Source organism: Dreissena polymorpha, chromosome 6 (assembly GCF_020536995.1).
Source record: "Dreissena polymorpha isolate Duluth1 chromosome 6, UMN_Dpol_1.0, whole genome shotgun sequence".
Taxonomy (NCBI): Eukaryota; Metazoa; Mollusca; class Bivalvia; order Myida; family Dreissenidae; genus Dreissena; species Dreissena polymorpha.
This window is the reverse complement of record NC_068360.1, coordinates 32251566-32274804: the sequence shown is the minus strand read 5'-3', so window position 1 is coordinate 32274804 and position 23239 is coordinate 32251566. Positions and strand designations below refer to the sequence as shown.

Sequence of the window (23239 nt, the reverse complement as noted above, 5' to 3'; positions counted from 1 at the left end):
CTGCTTATGGGCCGTAATGAAAGTCACTCAATGCACATTGTTTTTACATCATGAAGGGTACAGTCACAATTAACTCTATATTTACAGCGCAAAAAAGTAAACCACCCTTCTTCACATTTAATGGAAAACTTTTGTTATACAATTTGAATGAATGTCGATATTATTTGAAAATTGAGTAGTGTAATGTTCATTATATCCATTTTCATATAATTGCTCTCCAATGATCATTTAATTTTCGTATGTGCATTCTGGATATACAAATGGATCTATCGAACCTTTAACAATGGTTGTTCTAACATGGCAAGTCATATCATTTGTAAGCTAACTAGAATTTAATCATAGTATTCTGGTAGGTAGATTGGTTTGCATAGAGTTTGACTTCATGTTTACCCAATTTTCCTTTTTTTCGCGAGGAAACCTTTTTCTTTTGAACAGTATAATATTGTTGTGATTTTTGCGTGAGGTCTCTGACAGCATGAATGTTCACGTTCTGAAGAAGTCATCACATTGTTATTGTTGTCTATTATTGTCAGTTATACATTTAAAATGTTATTAAAATGTCAAACCTGGATTGCGCTTCTCTTTGCTTTAACAACAGAACTGTTATTATAATACAATGGCTAACACCTATATAAATACTACAAAAAGCATCCAAAGCTGTTCTTGATTGTTTTGTGTGTTAAAAAAAAAGCGTACCAAAAATGCATATATGTCCATATATATATATATCGCTATATGTATACATATTCCGGAAAATCAGCAAAAGTCCCGGAAAATTGAGCTCAATGTCCCAAAATTGGTCTGCAAATTTATGGAGTGTATGTGTGTAAAACAGACAAAATGATAACCTTTGGTGATAAGTGGAATATTAATGGATTATTTATATCAAAATCATAACAAAAGTTAGTATTTTCCTATAAAAATGATAACTGAACAGATTGATAGGAAATATATTAACAAATCAGGGTTGCAAGGGTTCCTTCCTATAATTTACCAATTACTAAGGCTCATTGGGTCATCGTCGACCAGAAATGGCTTGAAGTCACCTGGGGGTGACTAGAAGCAGATTTTTGTCACCCTAGGGTGACTTCAAGCTGATTCATGTCAGCCTGGGGTGACTTCAAGCCGACCGGGGGACACAAGAATCGGCTTGAAGTCACCCCAGGGTGACATGAATCGACTTCTAGTCACCCCCGGGTGACTTCAAGCCATTTCAGGTCGGCAATGACCCAATGAGCATTACTAAGGTAGTACCTGATATGTAAATTATTTGCCTTTATTTTGTTGGTTGGACATACACAATTTAATAATATGTCTCACTTACTTGTGTTGAAAATGTTTTCATTCAGTATAAAAAGTAAATTTAACTCTTAAGTGGCCGAATAAACAAGGAAAGAAGCAATAATTCAGGGCTCGACATTAACGGTAGTCCGACTGTCCGGGACAACCAAATTTTTAGTCCGGACAAGTAAATATACAATTTGCAAGTCCGACGGGACAAGCGGTCGTTATAATTTTATTACTTAAAAAAATGCCTTTAAATCCGTTATTTCTGTGGAGTTACCTCAAAACTTTTTCGATTATATTATGTTAACGTTTAAACGACAAAGCGCAAAGTATTCTGATAGTTCCATGCAATACTACACCGTACTGTTTACAAGGGAAGCAACCCTTAACATTTTCCTTTGCCAAGATAACAAGAATATTCTCCCTTGTAAAGAATATGCATTTTACGACACCGGTACACACCGATCTTACAGACAATTAACGAAGTGACGTCATCTCTATGTATAGAATGATTTTACATAACACAAGTTTTTGTCAGGTATTATGGCTTTATGTGTTTAAAAATCAATAATCTCGAGTTTTCCGTTATTCCAGTCAGTTCTTTTTGTATTGAAATTGCCTACAATTATGTTAACATGTTTTTTGAATGATTACAGTCGTTATGATTTGAGCATTTTGTATTATTTCATTATTTTGCAAAGTTCTGAGCAGATTTATATATAATGGTCAGGACAAGTTGCTTTTTGGTCAGGACAAGTGAAATTTTGGTCTACTTGACCGACCGGACAAGTGGCTTCAAAAGTTAATGTCGAGCCCTGTCATGTAAAACATTGTGCTTAAATTAGCGACAGAATATGGCTTCCATATTTCTTATAAATATTCAGTTTTAAGTTGATTGGATATTATGTCCATGTTGTGAAGGGATTAAAATTGAGGTGTGGATTTTGTAAATTATGTAAACTTAAGTTGTATGTGTACCTTGAATTCCAGGTTGTTACCTATGACAACTTTTTTTTATACATTTTTGTTGATGACATATTATATTTTTTAGAAAAAATGGCATAACAACGTGGTTATTGAACTCAGACACTGAAGATGGCAGATATGGAGCCTGGCCAACCAATGGAGTTTCCACTAACAAAGCCTTTGCCGCCTATTGGTAAGATTGGTATTAAAGTTTCAACTAAATTATTCAAGCTTTACTGTGACAAAAGCCAGGGCTTTGTTTTAGACAAATCCTCTCATTTCCTGGGTAGAACCAGTACTCATTTGTGACAAATTTGTTTTGGACACTCTGTTCACAACCCCAATTGATCATAAAGGAAAATCAAATCCATTACTGCACTGTGACCCAGACAATCAAAATATATAATTCGCCTCTTTGGTGCAATAAGGTACCATGCGACGTTGAAATTAATAGGCACATGTTACCTTTTTGTACCAATGGGGCGAATTATGTACTAGCATTTTGTCAGTTGTGAGCACATTTGTTTTAATTTATTGTACTTTTGTTCAGTTGTGTTTGGATATGTACTATTCCATTGATAACGTTCATGGGAAGCAGGGATTTATACATTTAATAGAGTACTGCCCATAGTATTGACCTTTTAATTCTTGTTGGGTGCCTAGATTGATCCCTTATAGAAAATCAGGGTGGAATGCATATATAGGAGCTTACTTTAAGTGATGTTAGTTGGTTCTGACTTGTAAAAAGGCATTGTTTTCGTGACTTTCGCTAAGGAGTAGCATGTATTTTCCCAAAATGTTCTTTAAAAAAAGTAAATTCCAGAAAGGCGGATTAAAACAATATATTTCGGCAACAAATTGATTTTGAGCAATGAAACCACATTGGAAAAATTAAATAATTATGACTTATGTTATATTTTACAAAACAAATCAAATCTTATACAAAAATATGAGAGAAGCTCAAACGCGTTATAGCTGTATGGTGTATTAATTAAAAAGAAATATAAATATTAAGAGGTTTACCAAGAGAAAATACTTGCTACTTTTTTTTACAAAAATCATCAAAACAACGCCATTTTGTAAGTCAGTTCCAATTAATCTCACTTAAACACAGTCTGCTTCCGTATACCCATTCCCATATTATAACTCAACCACAAAGTATTTATTAAATGGCCGCTTGATATTAAGGTCTTCTTGTTTTGATATAAAGATGGGATTTAGGCTAGATTTTTTTGTTATATTAATATTCTGCAGGAACATGATTTAAGGATTTTAAAGGCAATCTATATTTTATTAATATGGTGAAATATTTTCAATTAATGTGTTTGTGTATTTAGAAGTTTATGAGGTCTTTTGGAGCCAATGGCTACATTATATGTGGACCCGGAGTGTGTCCCAGCACTCCTACTTAATTAGCTTACCTGACTCACAAAAGTTAGGACGAATTTTGATTTCGTGCTATTTCATTGCTTCTTAAAGATTTTTCAATTTTGGTGTGGTCTTGTTGTTGTGGGTCGAAGCCCTAGTGCCGCAATAGGAAACCCCCACCTGTGTGGTATGGTGACCATCAACCAGGACGAATTTCGATTTCCTGCTATTTTCGTTGCTACTTAAAGATTTTTAGCCGGATTTTTTTCGAAAAAATCTCGGCTTATAGATTGATGTTGTCGGGCGGGCGGGGGGGGCGGGCGGGCGGGCGGGGTGGCGGCGTGCTCGAAAATGTTAAAGTTCTTATTTCATGGTATAACTTTGGTATGCTTGGACCTAGAGTCTTCAAACTTGACATGACGGTTGGCCAGGATTAACAGATGACCACTGGTCATTTCAAGGTCATTCATTTGAAGGTCAAGGTCACTGTGACCTTCAATATAAAAAATGTTAAAGTTCTTATAACTTTGGTATGCTTGGACCTAGAGTCTTGAAACTTGACATGAAGGTTGGCCATAACTAGTTAGTAACCACTGGTCATTTCAAGGTCATTCATTTGAAGGTCAAGGTCACTGTGACCTTGAATGTAAAAATGTTAAAGTTCTTATTTCATGGTATAACTTTGGTATGCTTGGACCTAGAGTCCTCAAACTTGACATGAAGGTTGGCCAGGATTAACAGATGACCACTGGTCATTTCAAGGTCATTCATTTGAAGGTGAAGGTCACTGTGACCTTCAATATAAAAATGTTAAAGTTGTTATAACTTTGGTATGCTTGGACCTAGAGTCTTGAAACTTGACATGAAGGTTGGCCAGAACTAGTAAGTAACCACTGGACATTTCAAGGTCATTCATTTGAAGGTCAAGGTCACTGTGACCTTGAATGTAAAAATGTTAAAGTTGTTATAACTTTGGTATGCTTGGACCTAGAGTCTTGAAACTTGACATGAAGGTTGGCCAGAACTAGTAGATGACCACTGGTCATTTTAAGGTCAAGGTCACCGTGACCTTGAATGTAAAAATGTTAAAATTCTTATTTCATGGTATAACTTTCTTATGCTTGGACTTACAGTCTTCAAACTGGACATGAAGGTTGGCCAGCACTAGTAGATGACAATTGGTCATTTTAAGGTCATTGAAGGTCAAGGTCACTGTGACCTTGAATGTTAAAAATTAAAAGTTGTTTTAACTTTCGTATGCTTGGACATGGACTTTGCCATGACTAACAGATGACCACTGGTCAAGAGAACAACTGGTCATTTTAAAGTCTTTCAATTGACAGTGACCTTAAATGTTATTGTTGTTCATGTATATGCATGCATTCAAAACATAACACAAGGTTTGCTCATGCCTTGAAAAGTACTTACATTTCATTTTGACCTTTGAACAATATTTCAGTAATTTAAGTATTGCATTGACAAAAACACGAAAGGTACTTTCCTGTCATTTAAATAAAAAATCCGGCTTCAATGCGGTCATCTCCGACCGCGGAACTCTTGTTCAATTTTGGTGTGGTCTTGTGTTGTGGGTGGAAGCCCTAGTACCGCAGGAGGAAATCCCCACCTGACCATCAACCAAACTCACATGCTTCCAGAAACAGGAATCGAACTTAGGTCGCCTAGGTGAGAAGCGAGTGTACAAACCACTTGGATAGTCGCACAGGGAAAGATTGGTTTAAATAAATATTTACCCCAAGAAAGAAATAAACGATCTTACACTGACATGAACACATTTTCTGTTTCTTTTATGCCCTTTTTTTCAAGAAAATAATTAACAGCTGTTTCCCTTTCACTGAAAAGTTACCCTTTCTCGGAGTTTCTCCCGTGACGTGCCTAAATACATTTCAAAACACAAAATGACGTCATTAGTGTGACGAAATGACGTCATTATACCAGCGAGTTATTTCACTGCAGAAATGTCATATTTTATCATTAGGTATAAAAGAAATATAGTCACTTCATATTAACTTTCACAGGTTCCAAGTCTGCAAATGCAGAGAAGTCACAGAACTCAGAAACAGACCACTCTCAGTCTATAGCCGATGATGACAACAAATCAACAAGTATGTTTTTATGATGATTATTTAAATTTAATGAGCCAAGAAAATGAACAAAAAATCATAAGATGTGTTCCGTTGAAGATGACTTATCAAGCATTTCATTTTTGGGTGCACAAAATATTTTTTGAAGAGTTTACAATTTCTATATCAGGAAGCAATTTCAAACTTGAAATGGCGCAGCTGCAGAGGCCGATGTGTATCCTCACGCTGCATGTTTGACCCAGGGGCGCCCCAGCGTTGGTAATGGGGCCATGCATAGTTGAGATTGACCGTATTGTCATAAGAGAAGTTCAGTATCAATTAAAAGTGAATCGGTGTAGAAATGAAGAAATTATAGTAAAAGGCAATTTTGGGTGAGCGTGGCCTATGTGGGCCGGGCGCCCCAGGGTTGGTAATGGGGCCATACATAGTTGAGATTGACCGTATTGTCATAAGAGAGGTTCAATATCAATTTGAAGAAAATCGGGTAGAAATGAAGAAATTATAGTAAAAGGCAATTTTGGGTGCGCGTGGCCTATGTGGGCGGGGTGCCCCAGGGTTGGTAATGGGGCCATGCATAGTTGAGATTTACTGTATTATCATAAAAGAGGTTCAGTATCAATTTGAAGTGAATCGGTGTAGAAATGAAGATATTATAGTAAAAGGCAATTTTGGGTGGGCGTGGCCTATGTGGGCGGGGCGCCCCAGGGTTGGTAATGGGGCCATGCATAGTTGAGATTAACCGTATTGTCATAAGAGAGGTTCAGTATCAATTTGAAGTGAATCGGTGTAGAAATGAAGAAATTATAGTCAAAGGCAATTTTGGGTGGGCGTGGCCTATGTGGGCAGGGTGCCCCAGGGTTGGTTATGGGGCCATGCATAGCTGCAATTTACCGTATTGTCATAAAAGAGGTTCAGTATCAATTTGAATTGAATCAGCGTAGAAATGAAGAAATTATAGTAAAAGGCATTTTTGGGTGGGCGTGGCCTATGTGGATGGGGCGCCCCAGGGTTGGTTATGGGGCTATGCATAGTTGAGATTGACCGTATTGTCATAAGAGAGGTTCAGTATCATTTTGAAGGCAATCGGTGTAGAAATGAAGAAATTATAGTAAAATAACCTAAAATAATGAGGAAAAATCTCTGACCCGGCCCCGCCCCAACCCCCATAACTTTTGACCCAGGGGTCAGATCAAAATTCCGTCACTGTCACCGTCGCACATATGCTCATAGCTACCATGTAAGTAATTTTCAAGGTTCTAGTGCTAATAGTGTAGGAGGAGCAGGTGGCCAGGAAGGACGGACGGATGGACGGAAGGACAGACGCTCATTACCACAATATCCCCATTTTTTCTCAAAAAAACGTGTCTTTAAGTCTTTTACTTTTTGTTATCTATTTCCTTTGTATATTAACTACAGTTTTTTTTAATGACATTTAGTTTTTGTTGGTGTTATTTTCCTCAAAATTTAGAGTTATATGCATTTATTTTTAATTTTTTACTTACAATTACCTCCCCTTTTGAACAAACCTTTGTTACCTCCCTTGCTTTAGAAAGAGTTGTCCCCCTTGTAGTTTCCAAGCAGCGGTTAGGTAAGATTTACTTAAGCTTTGTGTAAGCAGAAGTCTTAATAATTTTGATTATATTTTATTGTTTATTTAGTTTGTTTTTCCAATTTATTATGCTGATTTTATTGGTTAGGTACATTTTGTTTATATGTTTATATCTATGGTAATACTGTTTTTCTCGATAGTGATTATTTTATATTGATAAAAATGCTTACAAAATATTGTAATTACATTTATGAAAGAGAAAGAAAAACATTAGTTTATATATTGTTAAATTTCTAATTTAACTATGTCCATGTTTTGAAATAATGACGTCATTTTGGGGTTAGAAACAACGTCATTTTAGCAATTTTGACGTCATGAGGTAATTATGACAAACAACGTCATTTAAGCAAATTTGACGTCATGAAGTAATTATAAAAATTAAGACATCATCATTTCTAGGTGATGAGGTCGAAATGACTCCCTACTGTTGAGATACATGAAAAGATGACAAATGTTTAAGATATTTAAGATTTAAATAAAACTAGCTAGAACAAGTGAAATCAGATTTGTGCCATGTGGGCATATTTTACTTATCTTTGTTAAAGTAATAAGAGAGTCTCAATATGTTTACTAGTAAGGTTGTCAAAATTAATTACCCACCTTGGTGGTATATTGGTGAGTGGCTTTTCAAGATTTTTGTTGCAAAGTTTTATTTGAAATTGACATGTCTCTCTTTACATTTTCCAGTCCGGAACTATTATTATTATTTATTTATTTTTAATTATTATTGTTGTTATTGCTATTATTATTATTATTATTATTATTATTGTTTTTATATACTTTTTATTTATTAATAGTGGAGTATTTTTTATTGTTTAATACGTTTTTTGTTGTTTTTTTACTTTCTTTCTTTATATATATTAATTAATTTAATTATTTATGTAATGATGATGATTATTATTATTATTTATTTTTTTGTTTATAAAAAATTAAGTGTTAATTTATTTTGTTAGCCGGATTTTTTTCGAAAAAATCTCGGCTTATAGATTGATGTTGTCGGGCGGGCGGGGGGGCGGGGCGGGGGGGGCGGGCGGCGTGCTCGAAAATGTTAAAGTTCTTATTTCATGGTATAACTTTGGTATGCTTGGACCTAGAGTCTTCAAACTTGACATGAAGGTTGGCCAGGATTAACAGATGACCACTGGTCATTTCAAGGTCATTTATTTGAAGGTCAAGGTCACTGTGACCTTCAATATAAAAAATGTTTAAGTTGTTATAACTTTGGTATGCTTGGACCTAGAGTCTTGAAACTTGACATGAAGGTTGGCCATAACTAGTTAGTAACCACTGGTCATTTCAAGGTCATTCATTTGAAGGTCAAGGTCACTGTGACCTTGAATGTAAAAATGTTAAAGTTCTTATTTCATGGTATAACTTTGGTATGCTTGGACCTAGAGTCTTCAAACTTGACATGAAGGTTGGCCAGGATTAACAGATGACCACTGGTCATTTCAAGGTCATTCATTTGAAGGTGAAGGTCACTGTGACCTTCAATATAAAAATGTTAAAGTTGTTATAACTTTGGTATGCTTGGACCTAGAGTCTTGAAACTTGACATGAAGGTTGGCCAGAACTAGTAAGTAACCACTGGACATTTCAAGGTCATTCATTTGAAGGTCAAGGTCACTGTGACCTTGAATGTAAAAATGTTAAAGTTGTTATAACTTTGGTATGCTTGGACCTAGAGTCTTGAAACTTGACATGAAGGTTGGCCAGAACTAGTAAGTAACCACTGGACATTTCAAGGTCATTCATTTGAAGGTCAAGGTCACTGTGACCTTGAATGTAAAAATGTTAAAGTTCTTATTTCATGTTATAACTTTGGTATGCTTGTACCTAGAGTCTTCAAACTTGAAATAAAGATTGGCCAGTACTAGAAGATGACCACTGGTCATTTCAATGTCATTCATTTGAAGGTCAAGGTCACTGTGACCTTAAATGTTAAAATGTTAAAATTGTTATAACTTTGGTATGCTTGGAAATAGAGCCTTCAAACTTGACATGAAGGTTTGCAAGCACACTTAGATGACCACTGGTCATTTCAAGGTCATTCATTCTAAGGTCAAGGTCACTGTGACCTTGAATGTAAAAATGTTAAAGTTCTTATAACTTTGGTAGGTAAAAATGTTAAAGTTCATATTTGTGACCTTAAATGTTATTGTTGTTCATGTATATGCATGCATTCAAAACATAACACAAGGTTTGCTCATGCCTTGAAAAGTACTTACATTTCATTTTGACCTTTGAACAATATTTCAGTAATTTAAGTATTGCATTGACAAAAACACGAAAGGTACTTTCCTGTCATTTAAATCAAAAATCCGGCTTCAATGCGGTCATCTCCGACCGCGGAACTCTTGTATTTGTTGTAGATTGAGATAAAAATCTCATCAAGTATTATTATTTTTAAAATACATTTTTTTACTATTTTTTTAGACATAAAATTGTTTTGGTCTTTATTTTATATGTTATTGACCTGATTCTTCATAGAAATATCATGATATATAAAATAAAACTTATACATTATACAAATGGATTTTTTATATATATTTGTCTATTCAATGCAAAAGAAAAAAGGCCAACATGCTGTCATGTTGAAACTATATGACATTGATTAAATTGTTTTATGGTTGTGTGTTGCATGATTTTACCTTGTGTTTAAATCTTTCATGGTGGTGTGTAGCCTCAACCGACAAGTCTGCTGAAGGGAGCAGCAAGCCTCGAGTCATCCGGGGATTTCGACCAGAAGCTCTCTCTGATGAGGAAATGGAGAAACAAAAAGAAGCGAGAGCTGTATCATTCAGTGATAAGTATGTGACATGTAATCAAAATTGTTTGTGACAGGGTTTTATGTGCCAATATGTGATATTACATGATATTGTTTTATGTGCCATTTTATGGCCTGTATTCCCTCCTTTACCATCTGATAAAAACATGAAAAAATACCCCTGGATTAGCTTTAATATTTCCCTCATAATGATGATTTATTAACAAACAAGACAGAAACAATTGTAAAATAGAGGAATTTTGCTAACAGTTATAATCAAGTGAGTATATGTCATAAGTTATCAATTTTAGCACAGCAGTTTATTCAGTTTTTATGACATAGTGTTTTCATCACATTAACATGTTGAAATAATTTATTTTGTAAACCTCATTTGTGTGTTACATTTTCCATTTGTGCCCTCTTATGGAATGGCAAAAATACCATTAATTTGAGAATTTAAATAAACAGTAAAATTATATAGATATAGATATAGATATATTATATAGATTCTTTGACATTTATTATGAAACAATCAGGCCCCATGTTCACAAAATGATTTTGCAATCGAAAATCGATTTTAACTGACTTTGATTATCATTTTTGCCTAGCAACTACAATGGAAATCCATTTTCAATGACAAGCAAAATCGATTTTCGTTCGCAAAAAATGTTTTGTGAACACGTGGCCAGATTTTTTAAATAATATGAAAATGACATCTGTTAAGTATTTTAATGTATATTTATTTGGCTGTTATTCGGGCATTGATATTTGTTCACATATCTTGTCTCCATTTACCATCTGATGGTTTTACATTAAGATGTTTTGAAATCAAGTTTTTCATGTAAAAAAACAATTGTTTAAGCAATTTTCAATAAAATTCCTGTAAGTCCTTTAATCCCTTTCCCACTCAGAAGCAAAGTAAAAATGGCTATGTGCAAACAGCATAAAACCAGAACAGCCTGTGAGTAACTCACATTATGTTCAGGTTTTATGCTGTTTGCTGTTTATCAGTACCTAAGGTTTGGAAATGAAGCCTTAAAAACTTGAATCTATTGAGAATGGTCTTAAATTAAATACAACTTTTTAAGGGACTGCAAGTGCGTCAAAATATGTATCTAAGTGGTGAAGGGTTTATCCCTGTGTACATGTCTCTTGTGAAGTTGGTTGCAAATAGCCATTGCCACTTTGCCTGTAAGCAGGAACTTGTTAATATTTTTCTCTTTTTGCAGTCACTCCGTTCCGTTCAAGAAGAAGACATATGATGGACGGGAGATCTTGTTTGTCACCTTGGATACCCAGACTGACTGGGAGTGGGTGGAGAAGAATGAGATCATGGACGCAATGCAGATTGGACCCGATAGTAAGTGCAGTAAACCCTTTGCATGCTGGGAAATTTGTCGTCTGCTAAAATGTTGTCTGCTAAATTTCTAAAATTAGCGTTTTCTTTGATTTTTTTTCAAAGAATACTATCAGAATAGCAAACAGTTTGGATCCTGATGAGACGCAACGTTCTGTGGCGTCTCATCTGGATCCAAACTGTTTGCAAAGGCCTTCAAAATTCTGTTCCAGCACTGAAAGAGTTAACCCTTTCCCACTCAGAAGCAAAGTGAAAATGGCTATATGCAACCCACATTAAACCAGAACAGCCTTCAAGTAACTTGCAGGATGTTCAGGGTAAATGCTGTTTGCTGGTCATCAGTATCTTTGGGTTGGAAATGAAGTCTTTAAAACCGGAATCTATTTGGAAATTTCTTAAATTTAATTGGATTATCTAAGGTATTACAAATGCATTAAATTGCATATTATCTGAGTGAAAAAGGGTTTAATTTGGTATGCTCCTATGTTGATACATACTTATCCTTCTGGTCAAGGCAACAAAAATGCAATCGAGTATGACAAAATATGAATATTATGTCCAAGGTTTAACGCCTTAAAAAACTCATATAAACAACATCATTAATTTAAATGTCAAGTGACAGAAATATTTGTTACAAGGATGACATCATCCTACTTGTCTAAATATCTGTGTTTACAACTGTAGACAAGTGCTTATTAAGTTTAAAAATTAAATTAGCACATTTGATTAAACCTCAAACAAATATTGCATTTGTTTGGCGGAAACCACCCTTTGTTAGAAAAAAGGATGAACATACTTGGTAGAATACTAACAATTAAACATTATTGTAGTTATTTTTTTGAAAATGCTGCTCAGAGTTACTGTCCATTTGGACTTTCTCATCTATTTACTTGTTTTACATACATTGCTGATATTTTTAAGCAATAATAAACTGGGACATTAATTTTGATCTGTTATTTCTCATGCTTTCTTCTACATTTTCAGAAACATCGTCTCCAGATGTAAAAGAAATGGCCTCCCCTAAACCTGGTATTTGAAATTTTATTTTGTTCAATCTTCCAACAGTTAAGAATTCTTTATACATAAATAATTACCCTTAAGGAGTTTTTTTATGCCCCGGGTAGGGTGGCATATAGCAGTTGAACTGTCCGTCAGTCAGTCTGTCTGTCCGTCCGTCCGAAGACTTTAATGGCCATAACTTTTTAAATATTGAAGATAGTAACTTGATATTTGGCATGCATGTGCATCTCATGGAGCTGCAAATTTTTAGTGGTGAAAGGTGAAGGTCAAGCTCATCCTTCAAGATCAAGGTCAAAGGTCAAATTTTTCAATATTGAAAATATTTGGCATTCATGCATATCTCATTGAGCTGCACATTTTGAGTGGTGAAAGGTCAAGGTCATCCTTACATGTCAAAGGTTTAGGTCAAAGGTCAAATTTGGCAATATTGACGATAGCAACTCGATATTTGGCATGCATGTGTATCTCATGGAGCTGCACATTTTGAAAGGTGAAATGTCAAGGTCAAGGTCATCCTTCAAGGTCAAAGGTCTAATATATAGCTTCAAAGCGGCGCAGTAGGGGGCATTGTGTTTTACAAACACAGCTCTTGTTTTTTTATGCCCCCAGTAGGGTGGCATATAGCAGTTGAACTGTCAGTCAGTCAGTCCGTCTGTCCGTGCGTACGAAAACTTTAATGGCCATAACTTTTTCAATATTGAACATAGCAACTTGATATTTGGCATGCATGTGCATCTCATGGAGCTGCACATTTTGAGTGGTGAAAGGTGAAGGTCAAGGTCATCCTTCAAGGTCAAATGTCAAATATATGGCGTCTGTCTGTCCGTCCGAAAACTTTAACATTGGCCATAACTTTTTCAAAATGGAAGATAGCAACTTGATATTTGGCATGGATGTGTATCTCATTGAGCTGAACATTTTGAGTGGTGAAAGATGAAGTCAAGGTCATCCTTCAAGGTCAAATGTCAAATATATGGCGTCTGTCCGTCCATCCAAAAACTTTAACATTTGCCATAACTTTTTAAATATTGAAGATAGCAACTTGATATTTTACATGCATGTGTATCTCATGGAGCTGAACATTTTGAGTGGTGAAAAGTGAAGGTCAAGGTAATCCTTCGAAGGTCAAATGTCAAATATATGGCATTTGTCCGTCCGAAAACTTTAACATTGGCTATAACTTTTTCAATATTGAAGATAGCAACTTGATATTTGGCATGCATGTGCATTTCACGGAGCTGCACATTTTGAGTGGTGAAAGGTGAATTCAAGGTCATCCTTCAAGGTCAAATGTCAAATATATGGCGTCTGTCCGTCCGTCCAAAAACTTTAACATTTGCCATAACTTTTTAAATATTGAAGTTAGCAACTTGATATTTGGCATGCACATGTATCTTATGGAGCTGAACATTTTGAGTGGTGAAAGGTGAAGGTCATCTTTCAAGGTCAAATGTCATATATATGGCGTCTGTCTGTCCGAAAACTTTAACATTGACCATAACTTTTTCAATATTTAAGATAGTAACTTGATATTTGGCATGCATGTGCATCTCATGGAGCTGCACATTTTTAGTGGTGAAAGGTGAAGGTCAAGCTCATCCTTCAAGGTCAAGGTCAAAGGTCAAATTTTGCAATATTGAAGATATTTGGCATTCATGCATATCTCATGGAGCTGCACATTTTGAGTGGTGAAAGGTCAAGGTCATCCTTCAAGGTCAAAGGTTAAGGTCAAAGGTCAAATTTTGCAATATTGAAGATAGCAACTCGATATTTGGCATGCATGTGTATCTCATGGAGCTGCACATTTTGAAAGGTGAAATGTCAAGGTCAAGGTCATCCTTCAAGGTCAAAGGTCAAATATATGGCTTCAAAGTGGCGCAGTAGGGGGCATTGTGTTTCACGAACACAGCTCTTGTTACTATTTCAATTTGTTTGCAATAATTAAAATTATTTAAAGCATGACTTGTTAAATAAAGAAGTTATTTTCCTTGCTATGTTGTATGTATACACAGTAATAAAAAGTATGTTAACAATTAAGTCCCTCTTAGAATGTACACGATGCATTGTTAAAAACTTACATTTTAGCCTTTGTTGCCCATCCTTGTTCTTGCAAAAGTTCTTGTACAGAGGGAATATGAGATTTCCATGGAATTCATAGGAGCTCCCCACAAATTTACAGGTAACCATGACATAGTGGATAAGTTGTCTCCCTAGTGACCGGAAGGTCGAGGGTTTGATCCACACTGTGGGAATGTTCTTTTATCTCCCCCATAGACACCAAGCACTGCATGGTTCTACCCAGGAAAAGGACTTGAGAGCGTTACACTTAGCCTAAAATAAACTAAATCGAAGGTACTTTTGCCTACTGGTCCCCTGCTAACCATGCCCCAAGCTACATTTAACATTTTACAATCCTGTTCATTTGTTTCACAACTCAGGTAGCAGAGCAGATGGTCATGAGGAGAAATCCAGCCCTTCGCCGGCGTCCATTTACATGCCATACAGCGATGAATATGGTATACCCATACTGGACCTTAGTAGCGACACTGATGATGTAAGTGGCCCTTGCTATGAAAGGCTGAAATATGCATTAAAATACATTTCAGTCTTGTTCCGGGAAAACAGGCAAAATGCATGTATGTGCATATGTTCCAGATTAGCCTGTGCAGTCCACACAAGCTATTAAAGGATAACATTTTCTTTTTTTTACTAAGAAGAAATTTCTTTTTAAAACAACATAAAAGCGGGAAGTGCCTTCCCTGATTATCCTGTGGGGACAGTACAGACTATTCTGGGACGATACTTTACGCACATGCATTAAGGCCCATTTTCCAAGAGTGTGACTCATTTAAATTGCATAGTTTATCAAGGACAATGCAGAATTTAAGAAATAATATTTGATACAGCAAATAGTGAATCTGTTTTATGTTTCAAAGAGATAATAATTATCAACTTATGAAATATTTTTTTCTGCTTTATTTCTCAAAGAGATAATAATTATCAACTAATGAAATATTTTTTTCTATTCAGACTTGATTATGTACCTATCAATGTTGTTCTCCAGTGGTATGCATATAGAGATATAGCACGTTAGACTGCAAGTGATATTTGACTGGCGGGATTGGGTCACTGTCAATTATTTAAAGTTGAAAGAAATAATTCTTAGTTTGGATTTCAGATCTCAGCCTGTTCTAAACTTCCCCAGTCTGGACCAAGACCAAGAAAAAATCTAATTCCTAAAAATTCTCCTGGGTGAATTTGTAATCAAACCCTGAGAAAATATTGATAGGCACATTAACTGCAAAGAATATTTTCAGGCATATGACTGATGGCTTGATTTCTTATAAATTGTTAAGCCTGTTTAAACAGAATTAGCTTAATCTCACTTGTTTTCTTATTGCAATAGTTGAAAAACCTTCACTATAAAAGTTTTAATATTTCTAATTGAAAATTATATGTGAACTTAACAACATAAATAATATTTAGAAAGACACCATCAAATTTTAAATAGTAAGACAAATAAATGAAACAAGTGTCTTAATCCAGATATTCCTAAATCAGGCTTAACAATTTTTAGATGTCAGAACCTTATGCTCTGGGCTGGTATTCACCAATCAATTTTTAGACTTTAGTCTAAACACAAAGAATATTCTAAAAATTGTAAAAATTGTTATGTTCTGACAGTGTTATGCAGTTCAATATGAATGTATTTTTTACCACTCTTTACAACACAATCTTCATTTAGAACAATTTATTTATCAAAAGCAACATTAGTAGAATGTATAGATTTAAAATTGATTCTTGTGGGAAACTCTATTCTTTATTCTTAAGTTTAAGAATAGGTTAGTGAAGACTGGCCTTGTTGTATAGTAATTAAATCATGAGATAATATTGTACTGATGGGGTTCAATGAATCTTTGCTAGTTACACGTATTTTTTGTTAAATGTCATCAATAGCTATCAGGCATGTTTATTTATATAGCGCAGAATTAAGGTCAAAATGTTATTTCAATTTAACTAATTTTGTTCCTATTTTTATGTCCCCCACTATAGTAGTGGGGGACATATTGTTTTTGCCCTGTCTGTTGGTCTGTTGGTTTGTTTGCGCCAACTTTAACATTTTGCAATAACTTTTGCTATATTGAAGATAGCAACTTCATATTTGGCATGCATGTGTATGTCATGGAGCTGCATATTTTGAGTGGTGAAAGGTCAAGGTCATCCTTCAAGGTCAAAGGTCAAATATATGTGGCCCAAATCGCTTATTTTTTTAATACTTTTGCAATATTGAAGATAGCAACTTGATATTTGGCATGCATGTGCATCTCATGGAGCTGCACATTTTGAGTGGTGAACGGTCAAGGTCAAGGTCATCCTTCAAGGTCAGAGGTCAAATATATGTGGCCCAAATCGCTTATTTTATGAATACGTTTGCAATATTGAAGATAGCAACTTGATATTTGGCATGCATGTGTATCTCATGGAGCTGCACATTTTGAGTGGTGAAAGGTCAAGGTCAAGGTCATCCTTCACAAGGTCAAGGTCATCCTTCAAGGTCAAACGTCATATAGGGGGACATTGTGTTTCACAAACACATCTTGTTAGATCTATCTTTAAATACTTAAATTATAACACTAATTGTTGATACTGCAAAAGCTAATAGGTTAACGCCTAATGCGTGAACTGAAATTATTTAAAAAAACTTACCACAGAATATTAGCTCTAATTTAATCGATTAATGTCATGTATTAATAGTTTAATTACATGCATCTATTAAAGTCAAGCAGTATATCGCTTTATCTGACTTTGTATATATATTTTTCTTTTGTTTAAATTACATTTGCAAGGTATAGCATTGTCGATCAATGCATTGTGTGTAGTTTGTAAAGCATGCATTTTATAGACGCATGCATTAAATGGAAACATGCTTTTGGGAAAATACCATTCTATACATGGACATGTATCATAAATGACTCCCTGTAAGCCTGCGACTCTTTTCCATGCATGAGACAAACCTAGACGTAGTTCCGTAAGCAATTTATATTTGCACTATTGCATTTGTATATAAGAATTAAGATGAGAGAGAGCAATTGGTATTAAGCATAAAGTGGTTTGATAATATAAATATAAAGGAGATGTGGTTAACAGAAATGCAACTTAAAATAACAGTTTAATAAGAAGTATTTTAAACACGAATTAACAAAATTGATCTGGTTTTTATCTACCAAAACTAAAAAGAAATAAAAAATTGAAATATTCATATCCCATTAGTTTAATCCTAACAACAATTTTGAACCTCATACCTCTCCATATATTTCATCATTAAACTATTGCTGAGTATGTTCATGTTTTCAGCAAGCCCCAATGTCAACTCAAATGATTATATACTTTAAGAAAATAAAGAAAGACAAGCCAGTTAAGAAAGACAAAGTCAAAAAGGTTTTCTTACTGTTGCAAGAAAGCTGTTGAGCATAAAGCATTGTGCACATATCAAAGGTTTCAAAAATAACCATCAATTAGAGTCAGACATTTCTTTAATTATTGCATGATATGCAAATATTTTTCTGTATACAATTAACACATTTTATGCAGTATTAATGCGAAAGTTTTTTTTTCCAAACCTAAAAATATATATTTAGGATGAGGTGTAGATTTTAGAGAAAGTTTGAGTAAAGCATTCCTAAGAAACTTTGGATATGTGCATTACTGATATGTTTAGTTACTTAATGAAACAGTTTACGTCATCTTTTCTTAATTCAATAGTTGCTGTTATGTTTCCTTCAATCAAATATTTATAATTTGAGTTTTACTATATTGTCAGTATTAGTACCACCTTGTCATCCCATATACATGTTTTAAGATGTCTACAGTTATGTTTTTGTAAGAATTTTTTATGTCCCCCACTATAGTAGTGGGGGACATATTGTTTTTGCCCTGTCTGTCTGTTGGTCTGTTGGTCTGTCTGTTGGTCTGTTGGTCTGTTTGCGCCAACTTTAACATTTTGCAATAACTTTTGCTATATTGAAGATAGCAACTTCATATTTGGCATGCATGTGTATCTCATGAAGCTGCACATTTTGAGTAATGAAAGGTCAAGGTCATCCTTCAAGGTCAGAGGTCAAATATATGTGGCCAAAATTGCTCATTTTATGAATACTTTTGCAATATTGAAGATAGCAACTTGATATTTGGCATGCATGTGTATCTCATGGAGCTGCACATTTTGAGTGGTGAAAGGTCAAGGTCATCCTTCAAGGTCAGAGGTCAATTATATGTGGCCAAAATTGCTCATTTTATAAATACTTTTGCAATATTGAAGATAGCAACTTGATATTTGGCATGCATGTGCATCTCATGGAGCTGCACATTTTGAGTGGTGAAAGGTCAAGGTCAAGGTCATCCTTCAAGGTCAGAGGTCAAATATATGTGGCCCAAATCAATTATTTTATGAATACTTTTGCAATATTGAAGATAGCAACTTGATATTTGGCATGCATGTGTATCTCATGGAGCTGCACATTTTGAGAGGTGAAAGGTCAAGGTCATCCTTCACAAGGTCAAGGTCATCCTACAATGTCAAACATCATATAGGGGGACAAACACATCTTGTTTTTTAACAAATCTCAATTTTTGTAATGGAATAAGCATGTACAACATGAATGGTACCTGAAATAACAGCTAACAGTTCCAACATCAGGAGATGAAAAATACCTGGCTGCCCCCAAACATGTCTGTATATATTTGTACTTTATTACGCAACAGTCTTTACAATGACCCAATAATACCTGTCCGATATTTAGTGATTAAGACACTGACCATGTAACCCTTGACCACTTAGATACGTATTTTGACGTGTTTGTAGTCCCTTAGAAAGTTAAATTTATTTAAATACCTTTCTGACTAGTTTTAAGTTTTAAAGGCTTCATTTCCATCCCTTAGATACTGATGAGCAGCAAACAGCATAAAACCTGAACAGACTGCCAGTTGCTCACAGGCTGTTCTCCTTTTTATGCTGTTTGCACATAGCCATTTTCTATGTTCTTGGAAAATAGAACATTTTCTTGGGCCGAGCTAAAGTGAGGAGGTTTTCTGAAGATGTTGGTATATTTGCAATATACAATATATATTATTGATCTGTGGTTGTGAAGAGCTTAGATAAGGAAATTCACTGAAGATATGTGTATATCTGTATAATATGACCCTTGTCATGCAAACATGGGTCTTTTGCCATATGTGGCCAGTGCTACCCTGTCTGCTAATGGGATCATGAAATCATGCCAAACTTATAGCAGGCAGTGTAGCTCCTGACAACTCTGCGCATTGACGTAGTCTTGTCTGGAGCTACCCTGTCTGCTAATGAGACCAGGAAACCATGCCAGACTTATAGCAGGCAGTGTAGCTACTGACCAGACTACGCAAATGCTGGACTAGAGCTACGCTGGCAGAATATTGTACATGACCCATTTTTGTAGTACACTGCATAAAATTACTTAATTTAAGTTTCTAGATATCGTTCCTACAATATGACTAATCCTGTTTTTAAACTGCAAACAGACTGCAGATTGTGCTGTCTCATATGTTAGTTGATAAAATGATTTATTTGTTTTGTATGCTTTTATTATGCAACTTTATTGAGAATGTCTGTATATGTGTGCTCTAAATGACACCTGTTGTACAACAGAGTTCGGATGAGGAGGTCTCCCACAAAAAGGTCAAGGATGAGCGGGCATTCATGCCTAGTATTGGTCCCCCAAATATCTTGCAGGTACAACAGACACCCGGTACCCACCCACCTCTGTAGCGAGACACTAATCTAGTTGCAGTCTTTTCGTACTAATGCTTGAACAGTACAAACTTACAGTTTGGGATGGTCAGCTCTTTGTTGCTTACAGACCTTTTCCTGGCGTATCTATGGTTCCTTTAAACCCACCGATTCCCTGAGCAAAATGGTAAAAAAATCCCTCTTTGAAATAAATTGATTTTTTTGTTAAATATTTTTATTATTGGAATAAATGTCATATGATAATTATATCTCAGTGTATTTTCAATTACATCTAACAAAGTATGTAAGTTTAATTAAAATGTTTTTTTTCTTAAAATTTGATTCTATACAGGGTTATACCGGTATTACCGGGTAAATTATTTTTTCCCTTTTGACCGAGAAAATTCTCAATCCAAAAATTGCATTTTTTTCCCTAAATCACCTGGAAAAGTTCTGGCTTTACTTTAACCCTAGATGTATTGCTTTTTACACTAATGCATAGATGGTAGAAACTTGTGTTTTGGCAGAGTTAACTCCCTTGTAGCTTTATACCTACCCAAGTTGCAGTGATTCTTGCATTAACGCTAATACCATATATACTTACAATTTTGCATAATTACTAGCAGATGTGTGCTACCTAGACACTTAAATTGTAGTTGCATTGTTTTTTGTACTTATTAACATAGCATGTACATGTATACTTATACTTATACCTAAACAAGTGGTTGTTTTCTTAAAAGCAAATATTAATATTGTGTGCAATCATTTTCCTTTTACTTATGTGTAACTTAAAATAGTAATTTGATAATTATCATACACCATGATGATAAGCATTAACAATACACTAAATTTATATGCTACATTTTATTTTATTTTTTCACAAGTTTACTGATTTGATAATGGTACATTTATTGCAATACACTTTGATTGATTTACCCCAATTGCCAGTATGGACACTAATGTATTTATTGCCAGTATGGACACTAATGTATTTATTGCCAGTATGGACACTAATGTATTTATTGCCAGTATGGACACTAATGTATTTTTGGTAACAGTACTTGATTCTATTCATGCATAAAGGGCATATTTGCAGGTTTATGTTGGTTAGCTGTACTGGTTCAAAGAATACTATCAGAATAGCAAACAGTTTGGATCCTGATGAGACGCCACGTTCTGTGGCGTCTCATCTGGATCCAAACTGTTTGCAAAGGCCTTTAAAATTCAGCTCCAGCGCTTTAAGGGTTAACAATTCCATTCTTCTGTTTAATTCTTTTTATTTATAATATGTTTTTAATCTGGCATGCAGTTACTTAATTATTTATTATTTGTAGTACTTATTACATATATCCTATATGCTTATTGAAATGGACAGTCTACCGCGATTGATGAAAAAAGTAAAGTTAATATTTTCAATATATTCGCGATGTGAAATCGAAAGTACATCGCGAAAAATAGGTGACATAACGATATACACACTATAAATAACGCAAGAAGATTGATAATTTTATATATAAAATATATACAATTCACTATGCATGCACAATTCCTGGGTTTACCACATGACGATAATGATCAATCTACTTGCGTTATTTATAGTTAACTGGTAGTTACTTGATACCTGTACCCAGTAAAATGTATTACCAAATATACTGAAAATATGAAAACTTAACAGATTTTTTTCAAGTAATGTAATAAACCAGTCGTGATATTTTAATTAATATAAACTTATAATTGTTAAAAAATACAGTACTTTAGAACTTTTCTTTTTTCGTCAATCGCAGTTGACGGTCCCTTTAACCATGGACACATACTCAGATAACAAGTTCTTTTGCATATTAGTTAGGTTTGGAAAGTTAACCACAGATCCTTTCCTGGTGTGCAGTGTGTTAATTCTTAGACCTGTAACTTATTGTATATAATTTTATGTTGCTATACTTGTAGTTTTTAGCTCTACTGGCCATAGGCCAGAAGAGCTTATGGGATGGCATGGTGTCTGTCTGTCTGTTTGTCTGTGTGTGCGTTAGACTTTCTCTTGTTTATCCTATAAAGTCCACATTTTTCATCCAATTCTTTTCAAACTTGTTCAGTGTGTTGATATTAATGAGGACTCAAACCCTATTGAAAATGGGTTACATCAGAGTAAAAAGTCCAGAATTATCTCCCCTTGAATTTGAGAAAATTGTGAAATAAGGCATGTTTACACAATTAAGTCCACAGTTTTCACCCAATCATTTCCCAACTAGCACAGTGTCTTTATCTGAATGATGAGTCAAACCCTATTGAAAATGAGCAATATTGGAGCTATAAGTCCAGAAATATCTCCCCTTGAATTTGAGAAAAAAATGAAAATCTTCAACATTTTGCCATAACTTTTGCAATATTGAAGATAGCAACTTCATATTTGGCATGCATGTGTATCTCATGGAGCTGCACATTTTGAGTGGTGAAAGGTCAAGGTCATCCTTCAAGGTCAAAGGTCAAAAACAAAAAATCAAAGCGGCGCAGAAAGGGACATAGTGTTTCTGACAAACACATTTCTTGGTTGTTTACATATAAAGTTCTATCCTTTTGAAACTTCAACGGATGTTATATATCATCAAGGGCCAGAACCCCATTGACAGTGAAGAAAATTTGTCCAACTTATTGTTGAAAAGGAGCCATTTGAAGTTTAAGTTTTACGTTTCTTCTTGTTTATGCGATGAATTTCCCATTTTGGGTCTGTTTGTTAAAAACCTACTCAGATTGTTCATACTATCAAGGGCTTGAGCCCTATTGATTCCAGCCAGTAGAGTGATTCAGGCCCTTATTGGCCTTTTGTTAATTCAATCATAGCTACCAGCTGAGTAGCTATTAATTCTTTCTAGCAGTGTTCAAGACAGCATCAATTATTCTTTACTTTAAGACATGATGGTCATCACCATCATCATCAGCAGCAGCAGCAGTACCACCACAACCACCACTACCATCACCAAAATCATCATCATTACCACTGCCACCA

The 23239-nt window shown here is 34.8% G+C and overlaps 1 protein-coding gene across 14 annotated transcripts in view; it reads left to right on the top strand.

Moving 5' to 3' along the window:
- The window catches only part of LOC127833813 (glutamate-rich protein 6-like), a 77343-nt gene that overhangs the window by 6786 nt on the left and 47318 nt on the right, over positions 1-23239 (top strand). For 8 of the 14 annotated variants that reach the window (XM_052359282.1, XM_052359286.1, XM_052359285.1 and 5 more), the window contains exons 2-8: positions 2339-2446; positions 5658-5744; positions 7273-7311; positions 10016-10142; positions 11329-11459; positions 12441-12485; positions 14915-15030. In XM_052359282.1, the coding sequence (XP_052215242.1) occupies positions 2383-2446; positions 5658-5744; positions 7273-7311; positions 10016-10142; positions 11329-11459; positions 12441-12485; positions 14915-15030 (609 nt within the window). In that variant the 5' untranslated portion in view covers positions 2339-2382. Of the gene's footprint in view, positions 1-2338; positions 2447-5657; positions 5745-7272; positions 7312-7696; positions 7948-10015; positions 10143-11328; positions 11460-12440; positions 12486-14914; positions 15031-17870; positions 17916-20157; positions 20242-23239 lie in introns of those variants that run through there. The other 6 variants (XM_052359287.1, XM_052359277.1, XM_052359279.1 and 3 more) reach the window with 5 other exon arrangements.